The sequence below is a fragment of the Morone saxatilis genome, unplaced genomic scaffold (assembly GCF_004916995.1).
Source record: "Morone saxatilis isolate NCDOM2014 unplaced genomic scaffold, NCSU_SB_2.0 Contig8, whole genome shotgun sequence".
In the NCBI taxonomy this organism is placed as follows: domain Eukaryota; kingdom Metazoa; phylum Chordata; class Actinopteri; family Moronidae; genus Morone; species Morone saxatilis.
Genome location: NW_023340257.1, coordinates 16,666,676 through 16,693,355, shown reverse-complemented (window position 1 = coordinate 16,693,355; position 26,680 = coordinate 16,666,676). Strand labels below are relative to the sequence as shown.

General features: G+C 41.3%; 6 protein-coding genes across 8 annotated transcripts in view; 3 read left to right on the top strand and 3 right to left on the bottom strand.

The window, feature by feature from the left end:
* The window catches only part of LOC118341268 (collagen alpha-1(XXVI) chain), a 21,780-nt gene extending 13,256 nt beyond the window's left edge, over positions 1-8,524 (bottom strand). Inside the window, exons 1-3 of the mRNA XM_035679482.1 lie at positions 7,969-8,524; positions 7,606-7,728; positions 6,981-7,084 (exon numbers count right to left, since the gene is read on the bottom strand). Coding sequence (XP_035535375.1) covers positions 6,981-7,084; positions 7,606-7,728; positions 7,969-8,141 — 400 coding nt within the window. The 5' untranslated portion in view covers positions 8,142-8,524. The remainder of the gene's footprint in view (positions 1-6,980; positions 7,085-7,605; positions 7,729-7,968) is intronic.
* Positions 8,525-9,560: 1,036 nt separating this feature from the next.
* srprb (SRP receptor subunit beta) lies at positions 9,561-12,474 on the top strand. The gene is made up of 7 exons (XM_035680037.1): positions 9,561-9,790; positions 10,083-10,177; positions 10,289-10,366; positions 10,459-10,541; positions 10,643-10,779; positions 10,890-10,944; positions 11,527-12,474. Exons 1-7 carry the CDS (start codon positions 9,622-9,624, stop codon positions 11,735-11,737), a joined length of 828 nt encoding a protein of 275 aa, XP_035535930.1. The 5' UTR covers positions 9,561-9,621; the 3' UTR covers positions 11,738-12,474.
* A 509-nt stretch (positions 12,475-12,983) lies between these two features.
* On the bottom strand, positions 12,984-15,664 carry wdr53 (WD repeat domain 53). Of its 2 annotated transcripts, none has more exons than XM_035680035.1 (3): positions 15,605-15,664; positions 14,069-14,558; positions 12,984-13,966 (listed from the first exon to the last, which is right to left on the bottom strand). In XM_035680035.1, exons 2-3 carry the CDS (start codon positions 14,555-14,557, stop codon positions 13,283-13,285), a joined length of 1,173 nt encoding a protein of 390 aa, XP_035535928.1. In that variant the 5' UTR covers position 14,558; positions 15,605-15,664; the 3' UTR covers positions 12,984-13,282. The 2 variants fall into 2 exon arrangements, with proteins under 2 accessions (XP_035535928.1, XP_035535929.1); XM_035680036.1 differs by lacking the exon at positions 15,605-15,664 and adding an exon at positions 15,482-15,599.
* Positions 15,665-17,960: 2,296 nt separating this feature from the next.
* neu4 (sialidase 4) lies at positions 17,961-20,575 on the top strand. The gene is made up of 3 exons (XM_035680337.1): positions 17,961-18,164; positions 18,855-19,110; positions 19,545-20,575. Exons 1-3 carry the CDS (start codon positions 17,964-17,966, stop codon positions 20,573-20,575), a joined length of 1,488 nt encoding a protein of 495 aa, XP_035536230.1. The 5' UTR covers positions 17,961-17,963.
* A 1,915-nt stretch (positions 20,576-22,490) lies between these two features.
* Positions 22,491-26,680, top strand: part of lxn (latexin) — a 5,930-nt gene continuing 1,740 nt past the window's right edge. The window contains exons 1-3 of one of the 2 annotated variants that reach the window (XM_035680235.1): positions 22,491-22,718; positions 25,713-25,895; positions 25,978-26,040. In XM_035680235.1, the coding sequence (XP_035536128.1) occupies positions 22,572-22,718; positions 25,713-25,895; positions 25,978-26,040 (393 nt within the window). In that variant the 5' untranslated portion in view covers positions 22,491-22,571. Of the gene's footprint in view, positions 22,719-25,304; positions 25,445-25,712; positions 25,896-25,977; positions 26,041-26,680 lie in introns of those variants that run through there. The other variant, XM_035680236.1, reaches the window with a different exon arrangement.
* Positions 22,834-26,680, bottom strand: part of gfm1 (G elongation factor, mitochondrial 1) — a gene marked incomplete at its 5' end in the record, with an annotated part of 10,947 nt that continues 7,100 nt past the window's right edge. The window contains 5 exon segments of the mRNA XM_035680234.1: positions 22,834-23,370; positions 23,770-23,823; positions 23,934-24,094; positions 24,200-24,344; positions 24,476-24,638. Coding sequence (XP_035536127.1) covers positions 23,239-23,370; positions 23,770-23,823; positions 23,934-24,094; positions 24,200-24,344; positions 24,476-24,638 — 655 coding nt within the window.

The window sequence follows — 26,680 nt, the reverse complement described above, 5'->3', positions numbered from 1 at the left end:
CACACACACACAGACACACATACTCCTACTGTCACAAACTCTCTCACTCACTAAATCACACACCCACTTTGACTGTGGTGGCTGGTGGAGGACCTGAACAGACCAAGATGTCTAGTAGTCCACAGTGGGACCATTTAGCATTTTTGACCATGATGCCAGCTGACAGGCCACACACCATTTCTTTAAACAGAAGCTTTGCAACATTTTGCAAGTAAGAAATATAGGAATTTACCATAAAAATTTGACGCATGGTGCCATTATTTTATGCAAAATAAGACGCTGTGAATGGCAAAATAATGGGCTTCAAAACCACAGTGAGGCAATACTACTAATCTGACAGTCCTCCTCATGAAATGCTGCTACTGCACAGGCGTAATCATGAAACAATGACAAACTGAATATCTTCCAACCTGACAGTACTACACCTAATATCTCTGTCATTCTCTCATGCTACCAGAATGCATCCACTCATCCCATCCTGCTGCACCATCCGGCCAACACAGCACACACTACTCTGGTGCTGAAACATAAGCAAAGCACCGGTCACAGTTCAAGATGGATGGCCCTGCTGGTGCACAGACATACAGTCATCGTCATGCTATGAGATGATGTTGTGCGAATTTGGTGAAGAGAGATGATCGCGCGGTAATCGGCTGAATTAAGGGCAACATTTTTGAGGTTTTTGCGGCGGTGTCTGATGGAGAAAATGAAAATGGTGGAGTCATATCGGAAATATTGCAAGTATGTAAAGTTGGAACTACCTGCGAGAAATACAGAATATACAGAGAGTTTCAGAGGCAGATAGAGTAGAGACTGTAGAAGTAGTGAAGACAGTGGAGATCAGAAAGATTTACTTTTGGTTATATACAATGTTCTTATGTAAGTTCGGAGTGTATTTGTGTTTTTAGCCTCAGGTGTGGAAATCCATTCAATCTGTTCAGTTAGTTCAGTCGGTTGATGGATACAGAGAAAAATATTATCAGATGCATTGAAATAAAATTTGGTATAAACATTCATGGTCCCCAGAGGATGAATCCCACTGACTTTGGTGATTCTTTCCTTCTAGCGCCACCAGCAGGTTTCTATTTTTGGAGTCTGGAGTGAAATATCTTAACTATAATATTAACTATTAATATTAACTATTGGATGGATTGCCATGAAATTTGATAATGTGTATTAATTTAGCCCTCAGGATGAATCTGGTGATCCTCTAGCGCGACCATCAGGTCAAAATATGTCTAATACTTTTATTTGTTTTATCTGCAAATACCTGAAAAGCTATTGACATTCCAGCAGCCTCAGCTGCACTTGTGTAAGTCGTAAATGTTAACATGCCGACATACCTGCATGTTAACACTGTCATCGAGAGCCTGTTAGCATGCTGATGTTAGCATTCATATAAAAGCCCTGCTGTCTGCAAGTATAGAGCCTAGCATGACTGTAATCCTGTTTGTATTTTGTGCACAGTCTAACACTAGTGTTGATATGAGAAGCCACCAAAAACAATAGTGGTTTGTTTCTTAGCAAACAAAACAAAACAAAACACAAAAACATGTCATACGACATCCAACATTTTCCTGTGGGGCTTGAAGGCAGCAGACAGATACTCATACACACCCTTACAGACGAAGCTCCTGGCAACAAAAACCTACAGATTACACCAACCGTCATGGACACATGTGGCTGTTATCGACCCCAGAAACCTTTTCAGAAACGTTTTTAGGAACTCAAACTTTACCTGCCTAATGCAGCATAAACAGATGCACTGACAGAAAGACAGAGGGAGAAATGCAGGCAGGGAAACCAAATGATAAGCTGATTAAAGAATTTAAAAACCACGGGAGGAGCATGAACAGATAGATCATCGTCCAACAGGCAGATCAGACCTGGACCAGGAACAGCTCAGCATTCCCTTAGCTCCCAGCAGGTCAAAGGGCACCGTCTGACCTATATTTGAGCACAGCCAGGGATGTAACAGAGACATCAGTCATATACACACTGTGGAGATTGCAGCCTGGAAGTGCACATGTGGGATATAGTTCTGTTTTATCACTTTACTCCAACGAGAGGAGAGCGGCAGATCTAAAGGACATAGGAAGTTAGGTAAGTGGAGAGCAGCAAGGAATAAAGAAGATAAAGAGCGCGGCAGTGGCAAGAAAATGCAAGGGCAAGGCAAGGGCAAAACAGCAAAGGTCTGCAAGGGGATGAGAGCAGATGATAAAATGGAAAAATGGAGGAAAGGTATTTTTGAAAGATATATTATAGCTGGTGAGATAATCCTTCCAACAATGGGTTTTAACACACTTCCCTCATTTCCTCCTCATCCAGATGCAGAGGGGAAACAGTGACTTTAACAGCTTCATAGCTGTGGCATTAACAAATTAGCACACTTGACACCCAAAGCTCTCAGCAACATTTCACTTCTTTAATTAAATTCCATGTTAACTTCACAAAATAAAATCCTGTGGGCACACCCACCATTAAACCTTATTAAACTTCTTTTCCTGAGCTTTCGGATGAGATCAAAGGTTACCTCTCTCATCAGGGTAGGTCCTTGCATTCTTTCTCTTTTAGATGAGGCTCCCTCATACACAGACGTTACCCACAATCCCTACTGTTAATATGATCATGTGTGCAGATAGGTGCTGGGGTGCTGCTGTGATGGAGCGGGGAGAGAGTGGTGGGGGGGGGGGTTTAGGGGCCAACACGCGGCGAATTCGAACACATTTCTCCCAAATGTGTTTCCGATGCTGTCATGTGTTAGGCCAACTCTGCTGAAAGCAAAAATGTAAATCTTGAGATGCACTGTAACAGGCCAGCACAAACCAGACTGGTCAAAAATATTGCACGGGTCAAGGGGTGTCAACGAAAATGTTATTCAGGGAAAAACGGCCCACTTTTCAATTAGCAAACCACAGAAAAAATGTAGGCTTTGCGACCAGCTCTGCTGCAGGGCTCGGCAACGAGCTTTATGATGCTGCATTACACAGGACAAAACAAAAAGCAGGGAACACACTGGAGGACTTGTAATACCCCCAAACTGTGAGAATAATCCACATTTAATGACTGATGCATTAACCTGCTCATACTACAGCATCACTTTTTTTACATTTCTGCATATTCAAGTGTTAAATGTCAAACATTTTTAGGTCTGTGATTAATGATTATTTTCATTGTTTGCTGGTTTGGGTGTCCAAAAATAGTGATAGATGTCTACTGCAATTACGTAAAGCCCAAGATGATCAATTCTAATTGTTTGTTTTGTCTCAATCCAAAATGCAAAGATATTCAGTTTAGTATCACACCAGACAAAGAAAAACATAAAATCCTCCCAGTTTAGGAGCTGGAAGATGGTAGCGTTTAGTATTTCTTGGACAGAAAATTACTTGAATGATTAAAGTTCCCCCTCCGCTCAAAAATCTGTTTCTCTTCTTGTTCCTACAGTGTGATGTTTGAATGATGTATGTGCGAGTTTGACACTAGAAGGATGTTTTTACATTCATGCTGCTGAGAATTAAAGTTTCTCTGAGCTCATTGAAAAGCTGATTTTTTTTTAAGGGGCGGAGCCTACGAGCATGATTTGTCACATACATACAAGTGTGATGTAGAAACTTGAAGCCATCAACGCACATACAATGAGAATGGACTTTACAGTGAAGTAGGAGACATCTTGTGACATCTTTTTAAGGATTTTTATCAGGGGCAGATTTGGACTTCATATAGTGTAGTGTGTTCAAGACAAAGACCAAAACCATTCATTTGGCACTCACGTTCATGAATGGCTATTTTCTGAAGGTCTTAGAAGGAATAATAGTAACAAAAGACATTAATGTAAGAAAATGATTCAGGGTTCAAAAGATGAAATCAAGAGTGTGTGCAGAGGTGAGAGGAACAAGCCTCTCCTAAGCTTACAAAGACTTAACTTCAACTCTATAGCCTTCTTTATGTATCAGTATCTACATATCTGAGGGCCTCAAGGGCCTCTGAAGTGGAGCCAGAACCCCATCAAACTAAAACCAGAGGTGATGTCATCTTCATTGGTTGAGGCTGTCTCCCGCGCTGATAAAACAGCTGGCTCAAAGCCCCCATTGCTGAAGTTTGCTGCTCCACATGGCTGCATGTACAGTGTTGGCTGAGTGACACAAAGACACAAGGATTCTTTTGCCAACTAAAATTATCCTCACTTAAAGAGCAACTAAACAGAAAACCACTTTTTTAAACAGAAAACCTATGTATAGTATGAGTATCTAGAAGTATTGTTGATCGATTAGGGTCCAAACCTGAACCTTTTAGCGCAAGGTATTTGAATTCTACATATTAAGTTATAAATACGCATAACGACCGCCCACTACTGGTTGGACTACTGCATTTGAATTTTGCTTGTTTATATGTGGAGGCAGGTGATGTATGTGAAGTTCAGTGCTTTCTTACCGAGTGTTAGATGAGAAGTTTGATACCACGCTCATGTCTGTACAGGAAATATGAAGCTTCTGCCAATGGCCAATTAGCTTAGCTTAGCACAAAGAGGGGAAATGGGAAAACAAAAGGTAACAAAGTCTGCATAACATCACCTCAAGCTCACTAATTAACATGTAATATATCATTTGTTTAATCTCAAACAAAAACTAAAGTGTCAATTTGCTAAATAGTAGTTTTTATGTGGTAAGATCTAAGCTAAGCTAACCAGCTGCTGAAGAAACATGTCTCTGTCTGTATCTTATCAAGTCAAATGTCTTCCTCTATTAGTTTCGCTTGTATGTAAATGTGTGGCTGATTGTTTCATTACATGACAGGTTTGTAACACTGAGTGTCTTGTGTTCTTAAAACAATAAAACATGTCTCCATTCGATATGTAACAACTCCAAAAATCTAAGTTTTCAGGGTAAAATATACTAACCTAATAACTGAACTATAAGTTCTTCAAACCATTTAACACAAAACTTTCTTTGAAGAACCAATAAAAAAGTTTATGGTATAACTTTAAAGTGTTCTCCTGTGGTATTACTCTGAAGAACAACCATTATTTCCAAAGTATTCCTAATATACATTTATACTTCACAGACTTTGTTGTACAGACCTTAATCTACATGAGGAGAATCAGTCTTTTGTTTCAGAGCTGTAGCCTGATCTTAGCACGGTCACGTCTGTTACAAAGACCTGGTGGAAGAGTGTCATGCTCATTAATCTCAGTGGGGCCACTTTCCCACAGAACCGACTCTCTGCTCCGCTGCCGTCTGGGCAGCTTGTAGCAGCTGGATCCCTGTGGGACAGAAACCCTACTCATTACACTTCACTTTTCTCTTCTTTTCTCTTTTCTTGCTGCACAGCTGTTTCTGCGCTGCCAATTCTAACACCTTGTTGTTTCTTGCGCACTCATCCTAACTTTCTCTCCTCTGTGTCCTCTCTTTCTCTAACTCGGACTCACCCCTTGCCAGCTATCCCTCCACTCCTCAGTGTGAAGCAGACTGTCCAGTGACATCAGCCTCTGTCTTTAAGGTCTCCTCACTCCAGTCCAACCTGGCCTTCTGTCTCCCCATATGGAGGCAATTTTCTTCCTACTCTATAGCCATTAGAACTTGCAAATACATTTCAGCAAACGTTAAATAAATAGCCAGATTACTTCTTCACACTCCTGCAACCACTTTGGTCTCAAGTGAACCATAATCTCAGGCATTACAGACTCAGCGGATATGGGTACGTGTTAATCTTTGTGTGGAATAATATCCATGGCAGAGCAAATAATGGTTTCCAAAGGCTTTCTAATAATGTCTGTGTTTATTCCATTAGTATTAATGTATGTTTTTTTAACTCGTGGCAAATGTTGCCCATCCAAGTGCAACAATGAATAATTTTGCAAAATGGAACAAGGTGCAGTAATTATGACCAATAAGCAAAACTTGCTCATTGAGGTAACTGTTAATCTTGGACAAATATAGACTGACGATGCCAGCGTTTTTCAATTACACACGATTTATTGTAACCAGCTCCAAAAAATATCTACCAAGTTGCTGAATGTACTGAATAATTTTAATAGAAAGCTGTTAAAATAACTCTGCATTTCAAATAACTGCAGCGTCAAGCATCCTTTTACAGGCATCCACAATGTTTAAAATACAATATGTGAAAACACGTTTGTCACTGTGGTTGTGAGCAGTGGACATATATATGTATATGTATATATATATATATATATATATATATATAAAGAGCACAGTTAAGGCAGCCTGGCATTAGACCTCCATCCACCCTCTTTCTCTGTTTCTTCAGGCTGGCTGCGGTGGCTCGCCCCTGGGTGAAAAATGTTGGTCTCTACTGGGCTCAGAGTCTGCGGTCTGTGGTGTCCAGGAGCAGCACTGCCCATCACCGAGACCTAGACTGCCTCCCACTTTACAAGCTGCTTCGCTGGACGTTCCTCTGAGCTTTTTTCATTCATTCTTCTGACTGTAATAGCCATAATGATATTCGAAGAGACAGGCAAAACTGCCTGTGTGTTGTCTATGGTTAACTGAGTATGTGTGTGAGTGAAGCGCACACAGCCACACACATACCAAGAAACAAGAGATACAGCGGGAGACGGTTAGTGAATCTAATCCTTCTTCCAGGCACAGAAGCGATTTTAATGCACGGCTGTAAAAGAAAAAGGTACAAAACCACAGAGCAGAGAATCCCTTTCAACTGTTGTTTTACTGCTGTCCGTGTTCCTGAAAGTAATCCAAAACAGGCTTCTAATCTTAATTTAAAACAACTTTACAATCATATCAAAAGACCAACTCTGACACAGAAGCACGATATGCAAGCTGCCCGACTACACACCACCAAACTAAATTAAAGGCACTGATGTGGGTAAAGCTGCTAAAAAGACACAGATGGGGGCAAAAGACACGCTTTATTTTAGTCCTTGAATGAATTATCCTCCGACCACATTCTCCCCTACTGTGTCTGAGAAAGGTGCATCATGTAAAAGAAGCACAGAAGCTCACCGTCACGACACTCTTCTCCCACAAACCCCGGACAGCATCTCCACTCCAGCGCAGTGACCTGCTTGTAGGTAACCTTGAAGGACGGCCTGATCACGGTTCTGTAGCTGGAGAAAACAGCACATGGTCACTGATTTAAGGGACATGTACACACGTACAAATGACACAGACATGATCAAACTGCCCCTTTTTATTGGTTAGTGGTGTCTTTTTTTGACACTGGGTTGAGGGGGAGACGGGGAATGACAAGCACAGCAACGTTTTACTTCTAATCCACTTATACTAGAAAGGATTCAGAAGTCTGTTTCAGGGGGAAACCATTAAAAGACTTTAAAATAATTTAAAGTTCATTGTGTGTGTTGATAATGGTGATGTTACTTCAGTGAAAATAGGAATGCAGGACTTGTTTTTCTTTTGTAAAAGATCGTCTTTACCAACATTTTAAATTAGAGGAAGGGTGAAAATAAGGCAAGACAGAAGCCCAGTGGCCCTCAAATCACTAAATCCGCCCTTGGACCCATATTCATGACTTGTTCTGAAATACAAAAACTGTATCAGCATCACTGACAACTGAGAGAGCTGAAGGGAGATGAGGACTTGGCTGAAGGGGGGCAGTCGTGAGGGTTACCTGATGACTTTGGAGCAGGGTCCGGGCCATCGGCAGCCCTGAAGAACTCTCTGCACTGAGGTTTCTGTCCCATTGTGCACCTGACAGGACACCGTTCTGGAAACAGTATACTGACACCAGTTCCTGAAATAACAAATACAGATTTCACACTCACCATTAATACTACATGAGAGAAATCATACACAATCAGTAATGGTATGGAGGAGATTACACACTCAGGCGTAAGATAACTGACACACTAATGTGATAATTTAATAGAGCTGCAGCCAATTTGTTTCTGCTCAAGAACAAAGAATCTGCACTACATTTTCTTTTGCAGCCCGCAGTGAAAAGGCTCCATCTCCAGTATGTCCATGTGCTCACCTGAGCTGGGTATGGGGTCCGGTACCTGGCGGTCCAGTGCTGCCGCTCTGTTCTGATTTGATGCGCTGCCGTTGCACAGTGATGGTTGGAAAGCGATAAACAAACCCTGTTCCCAGCGAAGGACAGACTACACTTATCCACATGCACAGCGCGTAGAGGAACGATAAAGCCATCGTCTCCCTGTGATTTATCCCTGACAGATCCACAGATACCGACGATTTTCAAGTAAATCCTGAAGTTATAAATCCCTCTTAGACAGATCTAGAGTATCTGAACTGGAACGGGGAGAGAAAGACTAAGGAAACCCCACTGAAACCATTCATGAGTTGGTCATTTCGTCTTCCCGACGAGAAACAAACTGCCCCCCTCAAGAGCCCAAAATGAATGACACACAGCCTCTTCCTATAGAATAATGCGGTTTTCTGACGTTTGACATCGTGCCGAGGACTGAGGAGTCAAATATCCAGAGTGCGTAAAAAAGCGCGCCGTGTGTGAGGGCTGGAGACGGAGTGCGTAAAAGCGCATCTGGTCCCGATCGAAAAACCACGACTGTTCAGTTTTCAAATAGGTCCAATGATGTGAATGTGATCCACAGTTACTGAACTCTATGGCAGCGTCTTTTGTCTCATTGTCTCTGTTCTCCAAACTGATGGAGACTTACTATAAGTCTGTAAGTCAGTGAGTAACAAAGACAGATATGAGCGATAGTATTAAAATCATACAATAATCACTTATTGTCACACTTTGTCATATAGGTTATATTTTTCCTTTTCGAGACTAACATTTAATAAAAATTGTTTTATAGTAGCAGTACATTTAATGTTTTTAAGGAAACGTAGACTAGGGGGGTTTCTTCTTTTATCTAAACATATATATATATATTTATAGTCTATAAAGTTGCGCTTGTTGTAATTAGCTGGATAAAAGTAAAAAATAAATAATAAAATACCTATGGTAAGTTTAAGTGAAAGTTTGACTAATTAACTCCTATTTTTACTTGGTAGGCCAGGTTTTAATTGATTAGCTCACAGATTTGACTTTGGAAGTAAAACAATATGTATTTATTACCTCGTAACTTTATTAGATTAGTTGGTAAAACATCTGACCTATCTTATAATTTTTATTTAATATGGAATTGTTTTTAGCAAGCAAGGTTTTGGATGTATTATCTCGTATTGACTTAATAAGTTCAATCTGTGGTCGATTACCTCACAGTTTTGACTCTGGAAGTAAAGGTACCTCATACTTTGACTTACCTATATTAGTATTTAAATTGCTATAATATGTTTTTGTCCCTGGAGGAAATTAATCCTGTATGCCTTTCTCACAGCAGCCATCCTAACATGAAATAGTAGGGTAAACACAGGTGTAACTAATGACACTAACTAAGGTCCTGCTCCACTTCAAGACTCTGCTACACTAAATGCAACTGAACCTTAATTAGTACCACTAACACCTGCGTTTACCCTACTTTTTCACACCAAACTGGCTGCTGTGAAATAAGGTGTCTTGAGTTTGATGAGGATCCGCTTTACTGGTTCCCAGTAGTCCACCGGGGAGACGTCCTGGTCGGCAGCGCCCCCTGCTGACGGCTCAGGCTCCGTGCAGGCCGAAGGAGGAAGGAGACGTGTCAGATTATCTTCAGCGGGGCAGATGGAGGCGGACAGCACCGGCGGCAACATGGGAGAGAAAGCAGACGTGGGAATGGCAGAAAGCCCCTTTGAAGCTTACATTGAGTCTGTTCGCCTGCAGCTGGAGGACCAGGACCCCGTGTTTCTGATCGCGGTGGTCGTCGCGCTGGCGGTCGTTGTCATCACCTGTGGTAGGTAGCATGCTACTGTTAGCAGGCTAGGCCTAGCTGTTAGCTTAGCATAGTCAGCGACAAAGTGTTGGGTTGTTGGGAGAGCAGGTCTGTCAACAGGACAGAAGAGGTTGTGTTTTACGTTTTTTTTTATGTTCTTTTAGTGAAGGAGTTTGTGCTTTTTATGAAATAATTAGGAGGCTAATTGCTGAGCTAAAGCAAACAGCTGTTTATCTGTGTGTGTGTGTGTGTGTGTGTGGTTAGTTCACAGCATCGTTTTTAAATCGCTCTCTGCATTTTGTTCCCTTTTCAGTGTTTCTAAAGTACTTTCTCACCAGCAAAACTGTCCGAAGTGCTGTGCTGCTGGTCGGACTGTGTGACTCCGGGAAGACGCTGCTCTTCAGCCGGGTCAGTACACTGAAGCCCATCGCCACGCTGTCTGTCATAGGAGCCTCAGCTGGGGGCCACACTGCTGCATGCTTAATCTGCTTTTAAAGTGCTGTTTCATGTTTTTGGCAGCTGTTGTCAGGAAAGTTCAAGCGGACACAGACCTCCATCACTGACAGCAGTGCTCCGTATAAAGCTAAAAATGATAGGGTGAGTTTGGTTTATCGTCACTTGATCTTCAAGCTGTCATCCTTTCATGCTGACCTTGGTTTATGGTTGTCCGCTCTCCCTCCTGTGTTCAGGGAAGCACCTGGACTCTGATAGACCTGCCGGGACATGACAGTCTTCGCCCACAGTACCTGGAGAAGTTCAAATCTGCAGCCAGGTGAGAACAGGACTACTTTCTTGTTTATTAGTGAGGTAAAGTCCTGATCACATCCTTCTCATCATCACTGCTTATTCCCTTTTCATCCTTCATCTCTCCAGAGCGATTGTGTTTGTGGTGGACAGCGCTATCTTCCAGAAGGAAGTGAGAGACGTGGCAGAGTTCCTGTACATCTTGTTGACGGACATTGTGATCTCCAGGAACGCCCCAGCTCTCCTGGTGGCGTGCAACAAACAAGGTTCGACTACCCTTTTGCTCTGAAATGACCCAATTATCTACACTTTACCTCTTGTAAGTTGCTTATGTGTGATATGGCACCATTATTTACTTGTCTATTTGTTTTTACAGATATCACAATGGCAAAATCAGCTAAACTCATTCAGCAGCAGCTGGAAAAGGAATTGTAAGTAACTGTATATTACATTACTATATGTAACTGTTATATCGCTGTGTATTTTCAGTATTTGTCTTGTGTTTTTCCTCTTTGAGGTCACTTTCAGTAAAAATTACACCTCAAGTTCAAGTGTTGCATGTAATATCTCTTGTGTATGTGTTAAGTCGTCGATGTATTGGCAGCTGAAGTGAAATAATAATCTTCATAAGTCATAGTAAAGTACTGTTTCCTCCACGTTGTGTCTTTGAGTGTTTGTTCGTCATCTTTAGTTTCTTTTAGTCATTTTTATATCACTTTTTCATAGTTGTTCCAGATACCAGGAAGCTTGTGTGTCTGTCTACGGATCCGATACCACCTAAATTATAAGCCCCGAAACGGGACCCTGCTACTTCTCAGCAGTGTCCCGTTCTGCGTTTTTCCTCCCCAGGATGGCGAAGTACTGACCCACCCTCCCCTAACAAAGAGTATAACCTGAGCCAGGCCATACAACAATGATAGCAATCATACAGGCTTAATCGTATACGCTACAGACACTTCAGCTGTGGACTGAACCACCATTAACCCTCAGTCTCTGTCTCCTGTGTTTCATAGGAACACCTTGCGAGTGACACGCTCTGCTGCCCTGAGCTCTCAGGACGGCTCTGTGGGCGGCAGCGTGTATCTGGGGAAAAAGGGCAAGGACTTTGACTTCAGCCAGCTGCCCATGAAGGTGGAGTTCCTTGAGTGCAGCGCCCGCGGCAGCAAGGGTGAAGACGGGGATGCAGACACGGAGAGCCTGGAGAAGAGCCTGGCTAAACTGTAAAATCAGCAACTCAACATCCTCTGTGCAGAGTTTGCTTCAGAGGCACCGACCTCGGGCACCGCCTCAGTAATCAAGAGAGATGATTGATTGACAATTGCATCTCAGTGGAGGATTTATTTGACAGGAGTAAGCGGTCAAACACGGTCCTATCTGTGCTGACTGTTTGAGACATATTCAATCAAAACACACCAAAAAGACTGTGATATAGCAGTGTGTCAGGTTGCTCTGCAGTGCTGAGAAATGCTAATGTGCTTATTCAGTGTAAATCTTACTGTGAACATCCACCTTAAAGCGCTTTATTTGGCTTGTTAAGAAAAATATAGTTTAAAGAATTGTGTTTGAATTACAAAATTTGCTGTTTATAATTGCAACTTAAAGAAAATCCGTTGTCAGGCAGTCACACATTTTAATTTTCATTTTGTGTCTGATTTAAAGCTGCCTTGTTAGGACTTAAGATTGGTGTGAACTGCATTTATTCTTTAACTTGAACAGTCAGCCTTGTGCCTTTTTTTTCTGGTATTATAGAAAGGTGTTTCGCTAGTTTGAAAAAGAATGACAGTGTACCTGTTTGAAAGTGTTGCGTGAATACAGTGCATTTGCAATGAATGTATGAATTTATTGAGATTTTGTGGTTGTCTGATGTGTTTAAAACACTGAGAATATAAAGTTTTTGATGCTTGACGGTAAAGTCCACAGATTAATAGGAACAGCACAATTTCTTAAACTGTATCACAAGATACCGTCTGTCTGGTGTTTAACATCGTGTAACAGATTTAGCCTGTAATGATGAATAAGCAGCAAACATGATTTAATCATTGACACGCACAGAAACAAATCTTATCTATCACATAGTTACATGAGGGGAATTAGCTGGCTGTCAGTTCACAAGGCGCCACTTTATATTAATTTTAAAAACAGCAAAAGTGCTCCCCAGAGTCCGAGGTCACCACAGAGTGTCTGTGTAAAGTGTCATAACACAGCACTCTCAAATGTCTGAGACAGAGCAGTGTGTCACAGATTTATGTTTCAGTTGCATACTTGTACTTTCTGTCTTGTACCTGGTTCGGATTAAGACTTTATTTTACTGTATAAAAAAGAACCGCAGATTTAGTTAATCAAGCAGATTTGTTTTGTCTAATGTGGTAGTATATAGCAAAATATATATCAAAGGATGACGTTTTTTATTGGACCACATGCACACAAACCCCCCTAATGAGTAGAGCTTGCATTAAATTAGACTTGAAAAAACACATTACACATGTTACTGTGTTGAATATTTTGTGAAAACTCAAACAAATCAGATGATTGCTCGTGTAAAGATCTTCCTTCCAGCACTGGTCAGCTTTGGTTTCTGCCCACAGTTCAGGTTTTATTAAAGGAGAACAAGATCCTACTGTCACAATATTAAGCCAATCACAATTTAGTCCAAATAATGATGCTAGCAGTTCTAACAGGAGTGTATGACATTTCAAAAACATACAGCAAGTCAAAATACTTCTATGGCCAGAGCAAAAGATTAAAGAACGTGTAGTAAAGTGTGTGAATCTACAGTTGAGGCAGAGGGTAGACGGTCAGACTGGAGCTCTGATCTGCGACTACCACAGTGGGTTCTCCTTTCAGCACCGCAGGGCACAACCAGTTCACTTTGTCCCCATGACTGATGCTCAGTTTGGGCCCCGACTTCTCCTCTGTCACCTCCTCTGAACCTGCTGCTGCTGCTTCATCCTCCACTTTAGCTTCCTCTTTGTCTTCCTCAGCCTTCGGTGGGGTCTTTGCTTTATCCTGAGATTGTTCTTTCCTCTTTGCCTTGCTCTTACTCTTCCTGCGTGGGGCCGCTGTCACTCGAGTTTTGGCCTTTGCCTCTGGAGACACCACCGGGTGCTTACTGAGGTCCCACAGGGCGACCTGGCTGTCATTCCCTCCAGTGACGAGCCAGTAAGGGTGGGGAAGGAAACTAACAAAGTGGGCCTGTGAGGCGCCCTGACTGTGAGCTTTGAATGCTCCCTGCTGTTCCAGTTTAGAGCCGCTGCCGATCCGCATCAGATGCACTCGTCCGTCCTCTGCTGCACAACCCAAAATGTTTCCACAACTCGCCACAGTAACACAGTGGGCCAGTGGCGGGTTGAAAAGCTGACCAGGTCTCTGCTGATGGTCGTCTTCTTCTTCTGCTACGTCCTGGAGGTTGAGGGTCCAAAGAGGGCGCGTTTTCTGCAGCCCCCACAGCATCACCTGAAGTGACAGAGAAAAAGGGTTAAACAAATCTGCATTAGGAAAGAAATGTCAAACGTAGCCTCGATATAGAAGTGAATGACAAACTCTCCTCTCTCTTACCTGCATGTCGAGTCCAGCAGACAGGAGGTTATTGGGCCTGTGGGGCCGAAACGCCACAGAGGAGCAGATGTTAGTGTGTCTACGAAGAGTCCTGCACACTTTCCCCCCTGGAAGCTCCAGTACCCGGACCGCCCCGGAGTCATCAGCCACCGCCAGGGCTGAACCTGTGTCGCTTAGTGCCAAAGCATTGATCTCCTCCTCCCCTGCACCCAGAAACTGCTCCACGGGGCCCTTCAGGTTGCGGGGGTCGAGTACACTCACTGTGTCTCCATGTGACACGTAGAGCTGTCCCGGAGCTGCGGGTGAAAAGACAACACTTGTGCTGTCCTCTTCACCAGGGAGAGCGAGGCGGCCGACGATGGTTCCCTCCTGACTCCACACCGTGACCTCTCCACCTTCAGAGCCGGAAGCGAGGAGACCGTCGGGGCCCGGAGACGCCCCAACACACAGGATGGATGTGGAGTGGCCCTCAGACCACTGCCTGGCCATACTGACCCCAGACATGAAAGTTAACGCAGAGAAGATAAACATGAGATTGTTTCTTTGAGACATTGCAGCGTTGTGTGACAGACTTAAAACAACAGACACACATCAGTTATATTTATGAACGTAGACGAAATATCATAAACATGTCTTAAGATAATGCAGAACAATTCAGCAGCTTCTTAAATTACCATCAAGTTGCATTTTTAACAAACTAGACCTAAGAGGATTACTCAATTAATCAATAAGTCAAATAACAGAAATGCAATTTTGACCTTAACTACTTTTATTGTGTTTTCTATGGAAGTAAACTTAATATATTTGAGTTTTGGGCATCTGGTTGAACAAAATAAGCTATTTGAATATGTGAACTGAAAACTTGTAATGAGCATTTTATAAACACATAATCAGTTATTGAGTAAATAATCAGCATGAATTTAGGATGAAAATAATCACCAGAGTATTATAACCCCAGTGAAGGTAGGAGTTGCAGGGCTGTTTATTAAACAGTATAATCAATGTGTGTACCTAATAAACTGAATGTTTTCACAGCTTTCTTACAATAAAGTCAGAAATATCATCAGTTCATTTAGTAATATTACTTAAAAAGAAGAGTAATTGTGTATGTTATGTAACACTTTGCTTGCAGACTAGTCAGATTTAATAATATTTTTAATTTCAGGAGCAAAGTTTAGCAGCAAGTACTCAAAAGGTACATAAATGTTTAACAAAATAGCTTTTAACGTGTTATTTTCTGTCTCTTTTAATGAGAATTCAATCACATATAAAGGAAGAATCTTTACACTGGGTTAAGTTTTAATTACACGGTAGTCTGAATTACTATTTTAAGAAGTTTCTGCGATCACAGAGGACATAAAATATCAAACCACATCGAGCCAAACATTAACCTGAACGCTAACATGCAGCTACCTTCCTGTTCAACTGACGCTCGGCCGCGATAATAAACACGTTTCTGTTATTCTGCTGATTGGAGATCATCTATAACACTGTAGTCACATGATGGATAACTTCAAGACCACAGAATCACTCTACCTTAACAAGTGCAGTCAAAACTTCACAGGGCTGCCATGTGGGGCTGTGTCGCTCAATGATGACATCACACAGGAGCTTGTCTTTATGCCCTGAGTTTAGTTTATCAGGAAGATTTATTATTTGTCTTTTCGACAAGAATTGCGGATCTTTACTGATCTAGTTCCTCATATCTCTAACTTAAAACATTTAATATGTGGAGATTGATGGTGTTTAGTCCAAATCTGAGAGGAAATGCTGCCTGAAAGGAAAATTCAGGGCAAAATTAACTTGTTTGGTAAATGTTAATGCACCATGTCAGTACAATATTACTGAGCCAGAGGTCATAAAAAATACATTAATGCAGAAATACAATAATGTCTTAACTGCAGAGTAGATACGATTAAAAATATAACTTTATTTTTTTTGGCAGTTGCAGTACAACAGTAAAATATATAATCAATATAGGTACAAGTGCAACAAACAGATCACACACAATGCTCATAATATATAAAACATTAACAGTAAGGATGAAGGTTGCTCATATTTCAAGTTGCTTTGAGAAGTGACATAAAGAAATGTATAAAGGTTTAATGATTATGTCCATAATGTTGCATGTATTGCCCCCGTTATTGCACATTATGTCCCATATGTTTACTACATTATCTCTAACAGAACAGTAGATTCATTGTTCCTACACATTCTGCAGAACATGAAAAAGAAAAGCACACAGAACACAGAGGAGGCAGTTCATCAAATCATTGTTCAGCGGGTCCCCCCCACCCGACCTTCATTTCCACAATGGCTGCTCTCCGCTGATTCATCCAAAGCTGTAGATCTGATGAGTGTGGTCCATTTCTGGGTCAGTGAACAGCGTGCCATACTGCCACTCTGAATAGGGAACAGAGAGGGGAGGCCATAGCTTTCAGATCACCGAAAAACACACACAAACCAAGTACACACACTCAACACACACATCAACACAACATTCAAATGCTGACACATGCTGTATGTCCTCACAAAGAAGCAGCAGTTCTCACAGAGCACTTTGAATGTAAGTACTCTGCAGTCGTTTACTTTTCTCTGCTCATGGCCTGTTCATTAGACGCTACTTCCTCTGTATAATGCAGTTACACAGGAGGGTTTCACTAAGCAGATGTGTTATATGTGATACTGTAGTCGCAGAAAACTGTGTGAATTTGTCAGCAGGTTTACTGACAGTTTGTCACAACACCTCCCCATGGCACGAGTGAAAGGATGCTTTTTCTATTTTATCTATTAAGTTTTTTGAAGCTGTTCTAAAGCTTGAAGGTATGTGATATATTTTTTTTAGATTCATATCTAAGACATTGTGCTTGAATTAAAATGTATTTGGAGCTTTAATTGTGTGTATTATGTGGAATATACCTGGATGTGTTGTAATGTGTCTGTGTATGGTCTCATTGAGACTTTAGATACATGTTATATGTCTTATTATGCATGTATGTTTTGTTGTGTATGGATCCAGGGAAGAATAGCTGCTACTTTGGATTATAGAATAATTATCCCATGTGATGATCTTGAACGGGGGTGCCAGAAGCAGAGAGAAGAAAGTGTATAACACTGCTGCAATGACTGAGTTAGCAAAGAGAATCACATTAATAACAGTGGGACTTTGGACCTTTTCCAGAGATTATTTTATTAGATAAAGAATTGCTTCTTCTACACCAGTAGTTCTTTCTTCACTGTTAATCTTCCAATCTATACACAGTTATGAAATAACTCAATCTTATCAGACAGGGATGCGTGTGACTGCATTTTATCATTGCTTGATGTGTGTCAGTTTGGAGGTCCTTGACACCAAAAAGGTTGAGAACCACTGCTTTAATCTTTAAATCAGACTCTGAAGCAGAATCTATCACAGTTAAATTAGATGTAATGTCAGAAAATAATGTGCAAGAACTATTTACTGTACTACTAACAGTCTAATATACAAATTCGGCAATAACATAATCCATTACTGTCAAAGTATATCTAAGTAGGCTGTACATAGGTGTGTGTAGTGTGCATAAACCACCAACTTTATGTATATAAATAAACTTATAACATCACCCATAATATTAATTTTAGCTTATTGCACTGGCATTTGCAATATTTGCCAGCCTTAAGTTTAAATTTGACCTGTATATAGAAATCTATTTATCTACTACTACACAATATGTATGTAGGTATAAAGCACCTGCTTTCTTGTACATAACAGATGTATGTTTATGTTTGCTTATACTTGTTTACTTACTTTTGATAACTGAAGTCAAATTCTTCGTATACCTAAGCAGCTTCGAGATTCTGATTCTCCTTCTCAGAGGATTTGGCGTTACCCTGAAATATTCACACACCAGAAAGCATGAGGTCGCCCTATTTCCCAGCGAGGACGGTGCTTTTCCACAAGGAGCCAAACGGAGTGACGTACAGGGTCCCTGCACTGCTCTACCTGACCCGCTCCAGATCCCTCCTTGCCTTCTGTGAGGAGAGACTCAGCCCGTCGGACTCTCAGGCTCACCTGCTGGTGATGAAGAAAGGCACTTTCTACAGGAACTATGTGGAGGTGAGAGTTAGTCACTGAGTGCCCTGTAGATTAAACACGTTACTGTTATTGTATTTAAGCAAAAGCACTTTTTTAAAGACCTATGTAAGTAAAAGAAGAAAATGTGCTCCAACAATTAGAATACCCACTGTTTTTAATAGCTTATAATGAAACAATATTATTTAATGCTACAAGACACAATCAGTTAATCAGGTTTCAGAGGCAGAAACTCTCAAATAATGATCATTACAAAATGGCAACAACTTTATATTTTCTACATTTCCATTTTCAGAAAGAACAGAATCATCAATAATACAATACAATAAAACATAATAATGTTGCACGAAGACAATGAAGTCACTCCTTCATGCTTGAGATTAATAAGGTAAAGAAAATAAAAGACAATAATAGTAATAAAGTCGTAAAAACAAGAAGAAAAGGAGACGAAAACATTTTAAAATGTAATTTTTCAATTAAGTGCACCAGTAAAATTACTTTAAAATTGTATTGGTGTGGAAATCTCAGAGATGGATGTATAAAATGCAAATAAAAGGTTATAATTGATCTTCAGAGACTTGAGTTAATATCATTTTGTCACAGTGAGAAAATATGTGAACCGAAATATTGTTTCTCAGGCACTCTGTTTCTCTAATGTAGTATTTTTAGTTAGTATATTCTTCCTTTCTAACCTTCTTCCATTTGTTGCTCCAGTGGGAGGACATGCGAGTCCTGGGCTCTGCCTTCCTCCCAGGCCACCGGTCCATGAACCCATGCCCGGTGTACGATGAGTTCACAGGTACTCTCTTCCTTTTCTTCATCGCTGTTCTCGGCCACACCTCAGAGTCCTATCAGCTGGTGACGGGGAAGAACGTGACCCGTCTGTGCTACATCTGCAGCACTGACGACGGAGACACCTGGAGTCCTGTCACCGACCTAACCAAGAGGGTCATAGGAGATACAATCAAAGGTCAGGGAGAAACCAACTTCCATTGTGTAATTCTGATTAACATTATTTACACAGAAAGCTGCTTTTTTTAAGAGAAACTTTACTTATTTTACACATCTAAGTCTGTTTACAAGCTTTGGGGGAGTACTACTGCATATGTGAAACAAGTTGCATTTTGTGGCTCCAGAGTTTGATAGTTTGCCTCAAATGATGTCACTTGAGTCAGCGTGAGATGGGGCTGAAGACTGAAGAAGTTTGAAAATGAAATAAATCTGTGGGTGGAAGGCCAGAGGGTCGAAACAACATCATCTGAATATAAGAGAAATGCATATGGAGCCATAGTGTGTTACTTCTTTCAAGACTCGATCAGCATCTCTCTACAACCTTCGGTGTGTGTTACTTTTCGATATTATACTAAACATCTGCATGTCTCTTCCTCCTCCTCCTCCCCGCAGAATGGGCCACTTTCGCTCTCGGCCCGGGCCACGGCATCCAGCTGAAGTCTGGTCGTCTGCTGATTCCTGCCTACGCTTACCACATCGAGTGCAAAGAGTGCTTCGGACAGCTCTGCCTGACCACTCCCCACGCCTTCTGCTTTCACAGTGACACCCACGGGCGAACATGGCGTTTTGGGGAGGCGGTGCCAGGGCCGGAGAGCGTGGAGTGTCAGATGGTGTCCGTGGATGAAGAGGATGGGACTAATGTGTTGTACTGTAATGCACGCAGCCCTCTCGGATACAGGGTGCAGGCCCTCAGTCTGGATGACGGAGCCGTGTTCCAGGAGGGGCAGCTGGTGCAGCGGCTGGTGGAGCCTCGAAATGGTTGTCATGGTAGCACTGTGGGATTTCCTGCCCCGTTACATTTATGTCATTCTCTTAACCATCACTTACGCCAACCTATACAACACTCCAGACACTGGACATCTTGCATGACTTACTCAAATCACACCAACTCACCCTCTCCAAACATCACCACTTCTGATTCGCCCAGTCATAGTGCCCCTCCAGACTTCCTCACCCCCACCTGGGTGGTATACTCCCACCCTACATGGACCACCGCCCGCAAGGATCTGGGCGTGTTCCTCAGCCTATTTCCCCGTGATCCAGACAGTTGGCGTGGGCCCTGGGTGATCTACGAGGGCCCCAGCGCCTACTCTGACCTCGCCTATCTAGAGTTGCCCCCCTCACCCGGTGCACCGCCAGCTGTGGCCTTCGCCTGCCTGTTCGAGTGCGGTGCCAAAACAGCCTACGATGAAATCTGCTTCTGCATCTTCACTCTCTACGAGCTTATTGATAATCTGCCCCGAAATGTGCAGCTGGGAAATAACAACAGTGAATACGAAAGACAGCAGAACCAAGTGTCTGAGACAAGTCGGAGTTATACAAGTAGACATGATGCTCAAAGTCAGCACCAGGCACCAGTTTTCCATCAGGTGAAGAAAAGGAAAAAGAAGAGCAAGTTGACTGAGATGTGCTCTGTGTCCTAAATGTAGTTTTGATGGTTTTAATACAGAGTTAAAGTGTCTTCCAATAATTGTTTTCTATTTACACTCAGTTGCCACTTTATTAGGTTCACCTGTACAATCAAATGCAGGCCAATACAACTGTTCGGCCATAAAGTCTACTTTTATAATGCCTATAATGTTTGTGTCATAGAGGAGTTAATTCAATTATATATTTTAGCATTGAGGTCATAGTAAAAGGACCAGTGTGTATGATTTAGTGGCATCTAGTGGTGTAGTTGCAACTCCTTCGCATCGCCCTCCTCTTCCAAGTGCAAATGAGAAAAGCATTAAAAACATAAATGGCCCTATCTAGAGCAGGTATGTAGTTTGTCCCTTCTGGACTACTGTAGAAGCATGGTGGTTCAACATGGTGGACTCCATGGAAGGCAACCCGTGGCGTAGATAAAACCAGCTCATTCTAAGGTAACTAAAACACAACAATTCTTATTTTCAGTCTATTATACACTAATGAAAACCTATAAATATTATATTCCATTTATGCCAGTAGAGCCTCCTAAATGTTACACACTGGACCTTTAATGGTAGAGTTGTATTGGACTGCATTAGAAGCAGAGGTGTCTCTAAATGCTCTAAATAGGAAGGACAAGAAATTGGAAACACCTCTTAGTATAATGTAGTAATTCTATTTACACATTTTCAACAATACCTCCAAAAACTGAACCTTATAAACTTCCTAAATTTACGTCCACAATGAATTATAGAAAATCGTACACACTACTGACAAGAGTAGTTTTTTGTAGTGTTGATTTCAGTTACTTTAACTGCAACAGTGTGACTCAGTAATGATGAAAATCATTTCAGTTCAGGATGTGAAATTTTAGTTTTGATGTTGATCATTTGTCAGTTTTGATTTTGTACAACACATTCAGTGTCATTAAAGTTTTCCTGACACGTGAACTCTCTCTCTTCTGTTGGGGGTATTTTGATGACTCAAACACATCAAAAGCAAATCTAATATCATCTAATACTATGAAAACAAGAGTCTGTATGATCAGTTGTATGGCTGTGAGATCAAGGGTTTATGTCAGATGCTGCTTTATGAACATGGAGGAATATGCCACATTATTTAAATTTAAGAAATGTATGTTATAATCATACCATTTTAAGAATCTGCTCAGTTATCTGGATATCAGTGTTCAGAGTGACAAGAATTATCGTTGACTAATTGTTTTGTCAACTACTGTTCCCAAGGTCAAGAATGGGCTTTCAATCTCAAAGAAAATTATATCTTTCCCCTCTTGATTCTTTTTTATCAAACAAAATGCATAATTCAGAATATCTGACTCAAGCTTTTCAGCAACCAAACACATGAGATACAGCAGAGCAGAATAAATCCCTTTGGTTTATCATTATCTGTGGGCTGTGACCTCAAGGACAAGTTATTTTAGAAAGAAGATACTGAGAAAGTGGAGAGTTCCCTGTGAAAATGTCTGACTGTGACGAGCCTACGTTCCTAGCTGTCCTCTTGATGTTGCATAACTCTCCTTTATAATCTTCAACTCTGTATATTTCGGGTTTTAACTCTCCCAAATTGCCAGGACATGGTTCATTTGCTCCTGCTCCTCTACTTTTAATCTAGCAGGCGAGGCTGCAACCCATCAAGCTCACACATTGATCACAGCTGCTTCATGAGCTGCAGCTCAAATGGGATAATTGTGCCTAAACTCATCAGTTCTTCTTGTGAGGGTGCTGAAACATTTAGGGGCTGACAGCTCAAGTGAGTTGCATGAGAGCGTACGAAGAGCAGAACCAGATAAAGTGGAGCGGTTTGTTGAGTTAAGAGGACAAAAAATAAACAGGAAGACAGCAGGATCTGGACAGTCTCTTCCCTCTGCTCCCCCTCCCTTTCTCCTCGGTTACATAACCCCACACTGACAGGAGCGTCAGTTCCCTGCCTGCACTCTTTCACACAAGTGGTCTTTTCCTTTTCTCTGGCATCTGTGTTTTACAACATACTATGATGAGTGTGAGGATTATCGTTGTTCTGGCTGTGTTAACTGGGGTAACTGGGAGCCCCAATGTGATGATCAAACCTGAAGCTGACATGTCAGCTCACCCCAACAGCGTACCAGAGACAGTGGAGGAAGCAGAGATATTTGGACAGGTGAGAAAGGAATGGCTTTGGTGTCTAATCTTTTTGCTGGTTTTCATTAGTTTTGTAGCTAATCATCTGCATTCCTCAGGAGAAATATTTGCACAAACTGCAAGAACAAATTGAGTGTTTGTTGAATCATAAATGATCTGCACAGAAAAAGAAATTACATTTGTTTTAAAGACGGATATATGTATATCATTGTTGCAATCAACATTACATCAAGACAGTCCTGTACATAGTACAATTATAAGCTCAAGTCGAAACACTAAGCTTTCCTTATAAACCACCATCTTGCAAAATGCTGGCTGCAGAGCCGAGACATCAAATAGGACTAAAATCAAGGTAATAAATAGGTTTTTCTGCAGGGGTCGAACATCAGGAAGAAAAATGCTTTAACTACAAAACTAAAAGTAATGTAACGTTTTTTTACGGCTCCAATAATCAAAGCCTTATTGTCGAGTCATAATGGATGAGGGATGGTGGTCATGTCAAAGTTCAATAGTGTACAGTTGGGTAGATTTGACAGCTTTCAGCTCTTCCACTGTTTCTTCTTTGCAGGCAGCTGTCCTGTAGCCTCTAAGTATTTATTGATAAGTTCCTCTTGTGTGGATGGCAGGCAGAGCTGGTATTTGCTGTAGTCCATGGTGTACTCCCCTTTTCCCTAAATAAACAATGATAGAAGTAATTGTTATGATGATTATTATTATTATTATTTTGAAATTATGATGCATCATGGAAGACTTAAGACTCCTCTGTAATGGTGAAATTTCTTGCCCAACCAACAGCATCCAAGGCAGTAAAGTGCTTAGCAAATATGAAATGACAATATTCATCCATCAGTAAGAATTAGGTCTCGAAGGAGAAAACTAAACATTATTTATAAAGACGGTTAGTGAATTACTAGTGTAGGAATTTACATAGCACTTTGTCTTTTTATATTTGACTACCACTAATTTGGAAAGCTTGATAACCAGTTTTATAATAAAGAAACTGCACGATTGATATATAAACAAAGAATAGTATTCATATAGAGCTATATCGTGTTTTAGGTTGGACGTACTTCAGTATTGGAGCGTAGTTCTGTGGAGTAGCCGAACATGTCATTAAGTGAAATCTGTTGGGAGAAACAGGCTGAAATTAGTCAAATACAAATGATTATGAAGAACAAATACTGTGAGCTGAAAGGCTGTAGATACTTGCTGTACGTGTACAAGCTGTACTCACATCAGCGTACAGAGTGAAGTATCCCTCAGCTCCATCCTGTCCTGTGATAACACCATGCCGGCGGTTTACACCAGCGATGACTACTCCCTGGAACTCCTGAGGCGCTACAATCTCCACAGACATGATTGGCTCCAGGATGGCCGTGCTGGCCTTTTCCATAGCTGAGGAGAGCACAGAGAAACCAGCATTAACGTACAGCTCAGGAGTAAAGCCAAAATGGAACGAAACAAACTGAAACAGGAGGTCAAATCTAACGTGACCCTCACCTTGTTTTAGAGCACCCTCTCCTGCACGGATGAAGGAGAACTCATTGGAGTCCACCATGTGATGCGCTCCGTCTTCCAGGACGAATCTGACTCCTGAGATCTTGTGTCCGGTCAGGGGTCCCTTCTCACAGGCCTCCCTGAAGCCCTGCAGCATGATGGGAAGAAACAAGCGATGAAGGACAATCTAGCACCTGACATTTACTTCGTGTTTAAGTCAATTGTATTAATATATTTTTACATCTATATAGCTGTAGTACATTAGTTAGGAACATGAACCTTTTCTACAGCTGGTACAAACTGCTTTGGGATGTTGGTTCCAACAGTCTTGTCTTCAAACTCCACCTTGGTGTTATTCTCTGGGTCAAGAGGCTCAAGGAATCCTACAACTTTACCGTACTGCCCAGAGCCGCCGGTCTGCTTCTTATGAGTGAAGTCAAACCTGCAGAAAATGGGACAAAAATATCCACATTTTAAAGAAACTCTATTGAGAATGAAAGCGACACTGTAGAACAATTTAAATTGTGGACAATTTTTTGCTCTCGGCCAAACAGACCAAAATAATTCGTCTGTACCAAAAATAGACACCAGGCACTATAATTGCCACCTGTATTAGTATTATTCTTACAATTTTGGCCAAATAAATAGACAAGTCAAAACAAACACCAATGATATACACAAACTACTACTTACTTCTAATAAGTTATTTGTCAGTTTGACTATTTGTGTACTATTATTATTCTCTATAATTCTCTCTAGGAGTGTGTCACTTAACACAAAATTGAAAACGTAGCACATTTTGTAATTATACTGCAGTTACTAATGTTTGCCAGTTTGTGTGAACAATATCAGATATCATCAGTGGCAGCTTTTAGAGAAACATGTTGATGTTTTCCACCAAAATACGTTCAATTTTAATCTAAATTTGACATTTCTTGTATAATTGAATTGCATTTGAAAAACTGCAGCACCAAATCTGACTGATTTGTAGGGGGTGACAAATATTTAAGGGTCTATTTGCTTGCATTGGCTGTTCAGTAGAGCAGAATCAATAGGGAGGAGAGGAAACAACAGAAAAGAGCTCTGTCTCTTTAAAAAAAAAAAGGGGGCAGTCCTCAAAGAGGTCTGGTGTCAGAGGAAGTGGGAAGTAATCTTTCTATTTGCATGAGGAGCAGCTGAGACTGAACATCGGATAGATAAAACTTCCCACCAGTTAACAGGCGGGAAGTTTCAGCATTCCAGTTCCAGGCAAGATCAGACTCCCTTATTTAATTTATTATTTCATCGCCTTGTACTTTTTCTTTGACTTCTACATATTCGCTTTCCTTTCCTCACTTCCTCAATGGAAGTCTTTTTTTATCTAGAGGCAAACCAACCCTGCTGATACCTGAGGGTCAAAGTCCTTCAGGGGTTACAAGCCCATCCCAGTTCATTACAGCGGCTTCTGTTCTAATTGCGTTCCTTTCTTTTCATTCCTTCCCAACTCTCGCTGTCTGTACTGTCTGTGGAATAACAGCAAAACGTGTCGGTATTAGTGGGAGAGGAGGCCGAAGAGGATGTGATGGCGACCGGAGAGCTGAACCCAAATCACTACCCTGCTCAGAGGGCAGCCAAAGTGGTCCAACACTACCTCAACACCCGCTATGGCTCTCCGTACAGGTTGTTCGGACTGCAGAGGGTCCACAGCGGGAATGCAGAGGTCAGCTGAGCTTTAATGTAGTTTACAGTGAAGTATATAAGTGCTAACTATACTTAACTATGGTTATGTTTTCCCTTTCAAGGATGTGGCAGACTCTGGGAGAAAGTATCAGCTGGAGGTCACAGTGCAGGAGATTATCGCCAATGTAAGACATGATTATTTATCACACTGAGACACGAGATGTGGGTCAGATACAGAAAAGAGTCCTTCAATCTAGAGTGGCTTCATTAACGTTAAAGTTTTCACAAATGTCTTTGATTTGGTTTAATTTCTGATTAGATATTTTTGGTTTTACAGTAATAATCAACAGAACAAACTGTAAATGAGTCAGCGGTCCCTTCCCAGATATTAAAAAGCACCATAAAAAAAGACAAACTACATATCTAATGACACATTTTGTCTATGAATCAGATTACTGACAACCTTTTATCACCCTGCACTGCAAGATTTACTCAAGTGCTGATTTGGGCTCATCTGTAAAGACTTATTGCATCTAAATTGACTTCTCAAATAGGAATAATCAAAATGTAATGGCTGCGTTTATCCTCAACATTTCACAAGTTAATGGCATTCATTGTGATTTTGGAAAGCTATTTTAAGCATAAGTTTTTGTTTAAAGTGTGCAGCGGAATAATCTCTGGCTTTAGAGGGAGCAGGTTGGATCAGGTTTAACTAAACAGCAGATAAAAGGAAGCAGTGTGGTGCAACACTGACTCACTGGCTGCCACGGTAACATCTGGACAACGCCTTCGCTCTATAAACTCTGCTTCTTTTTTTTTTTTTTT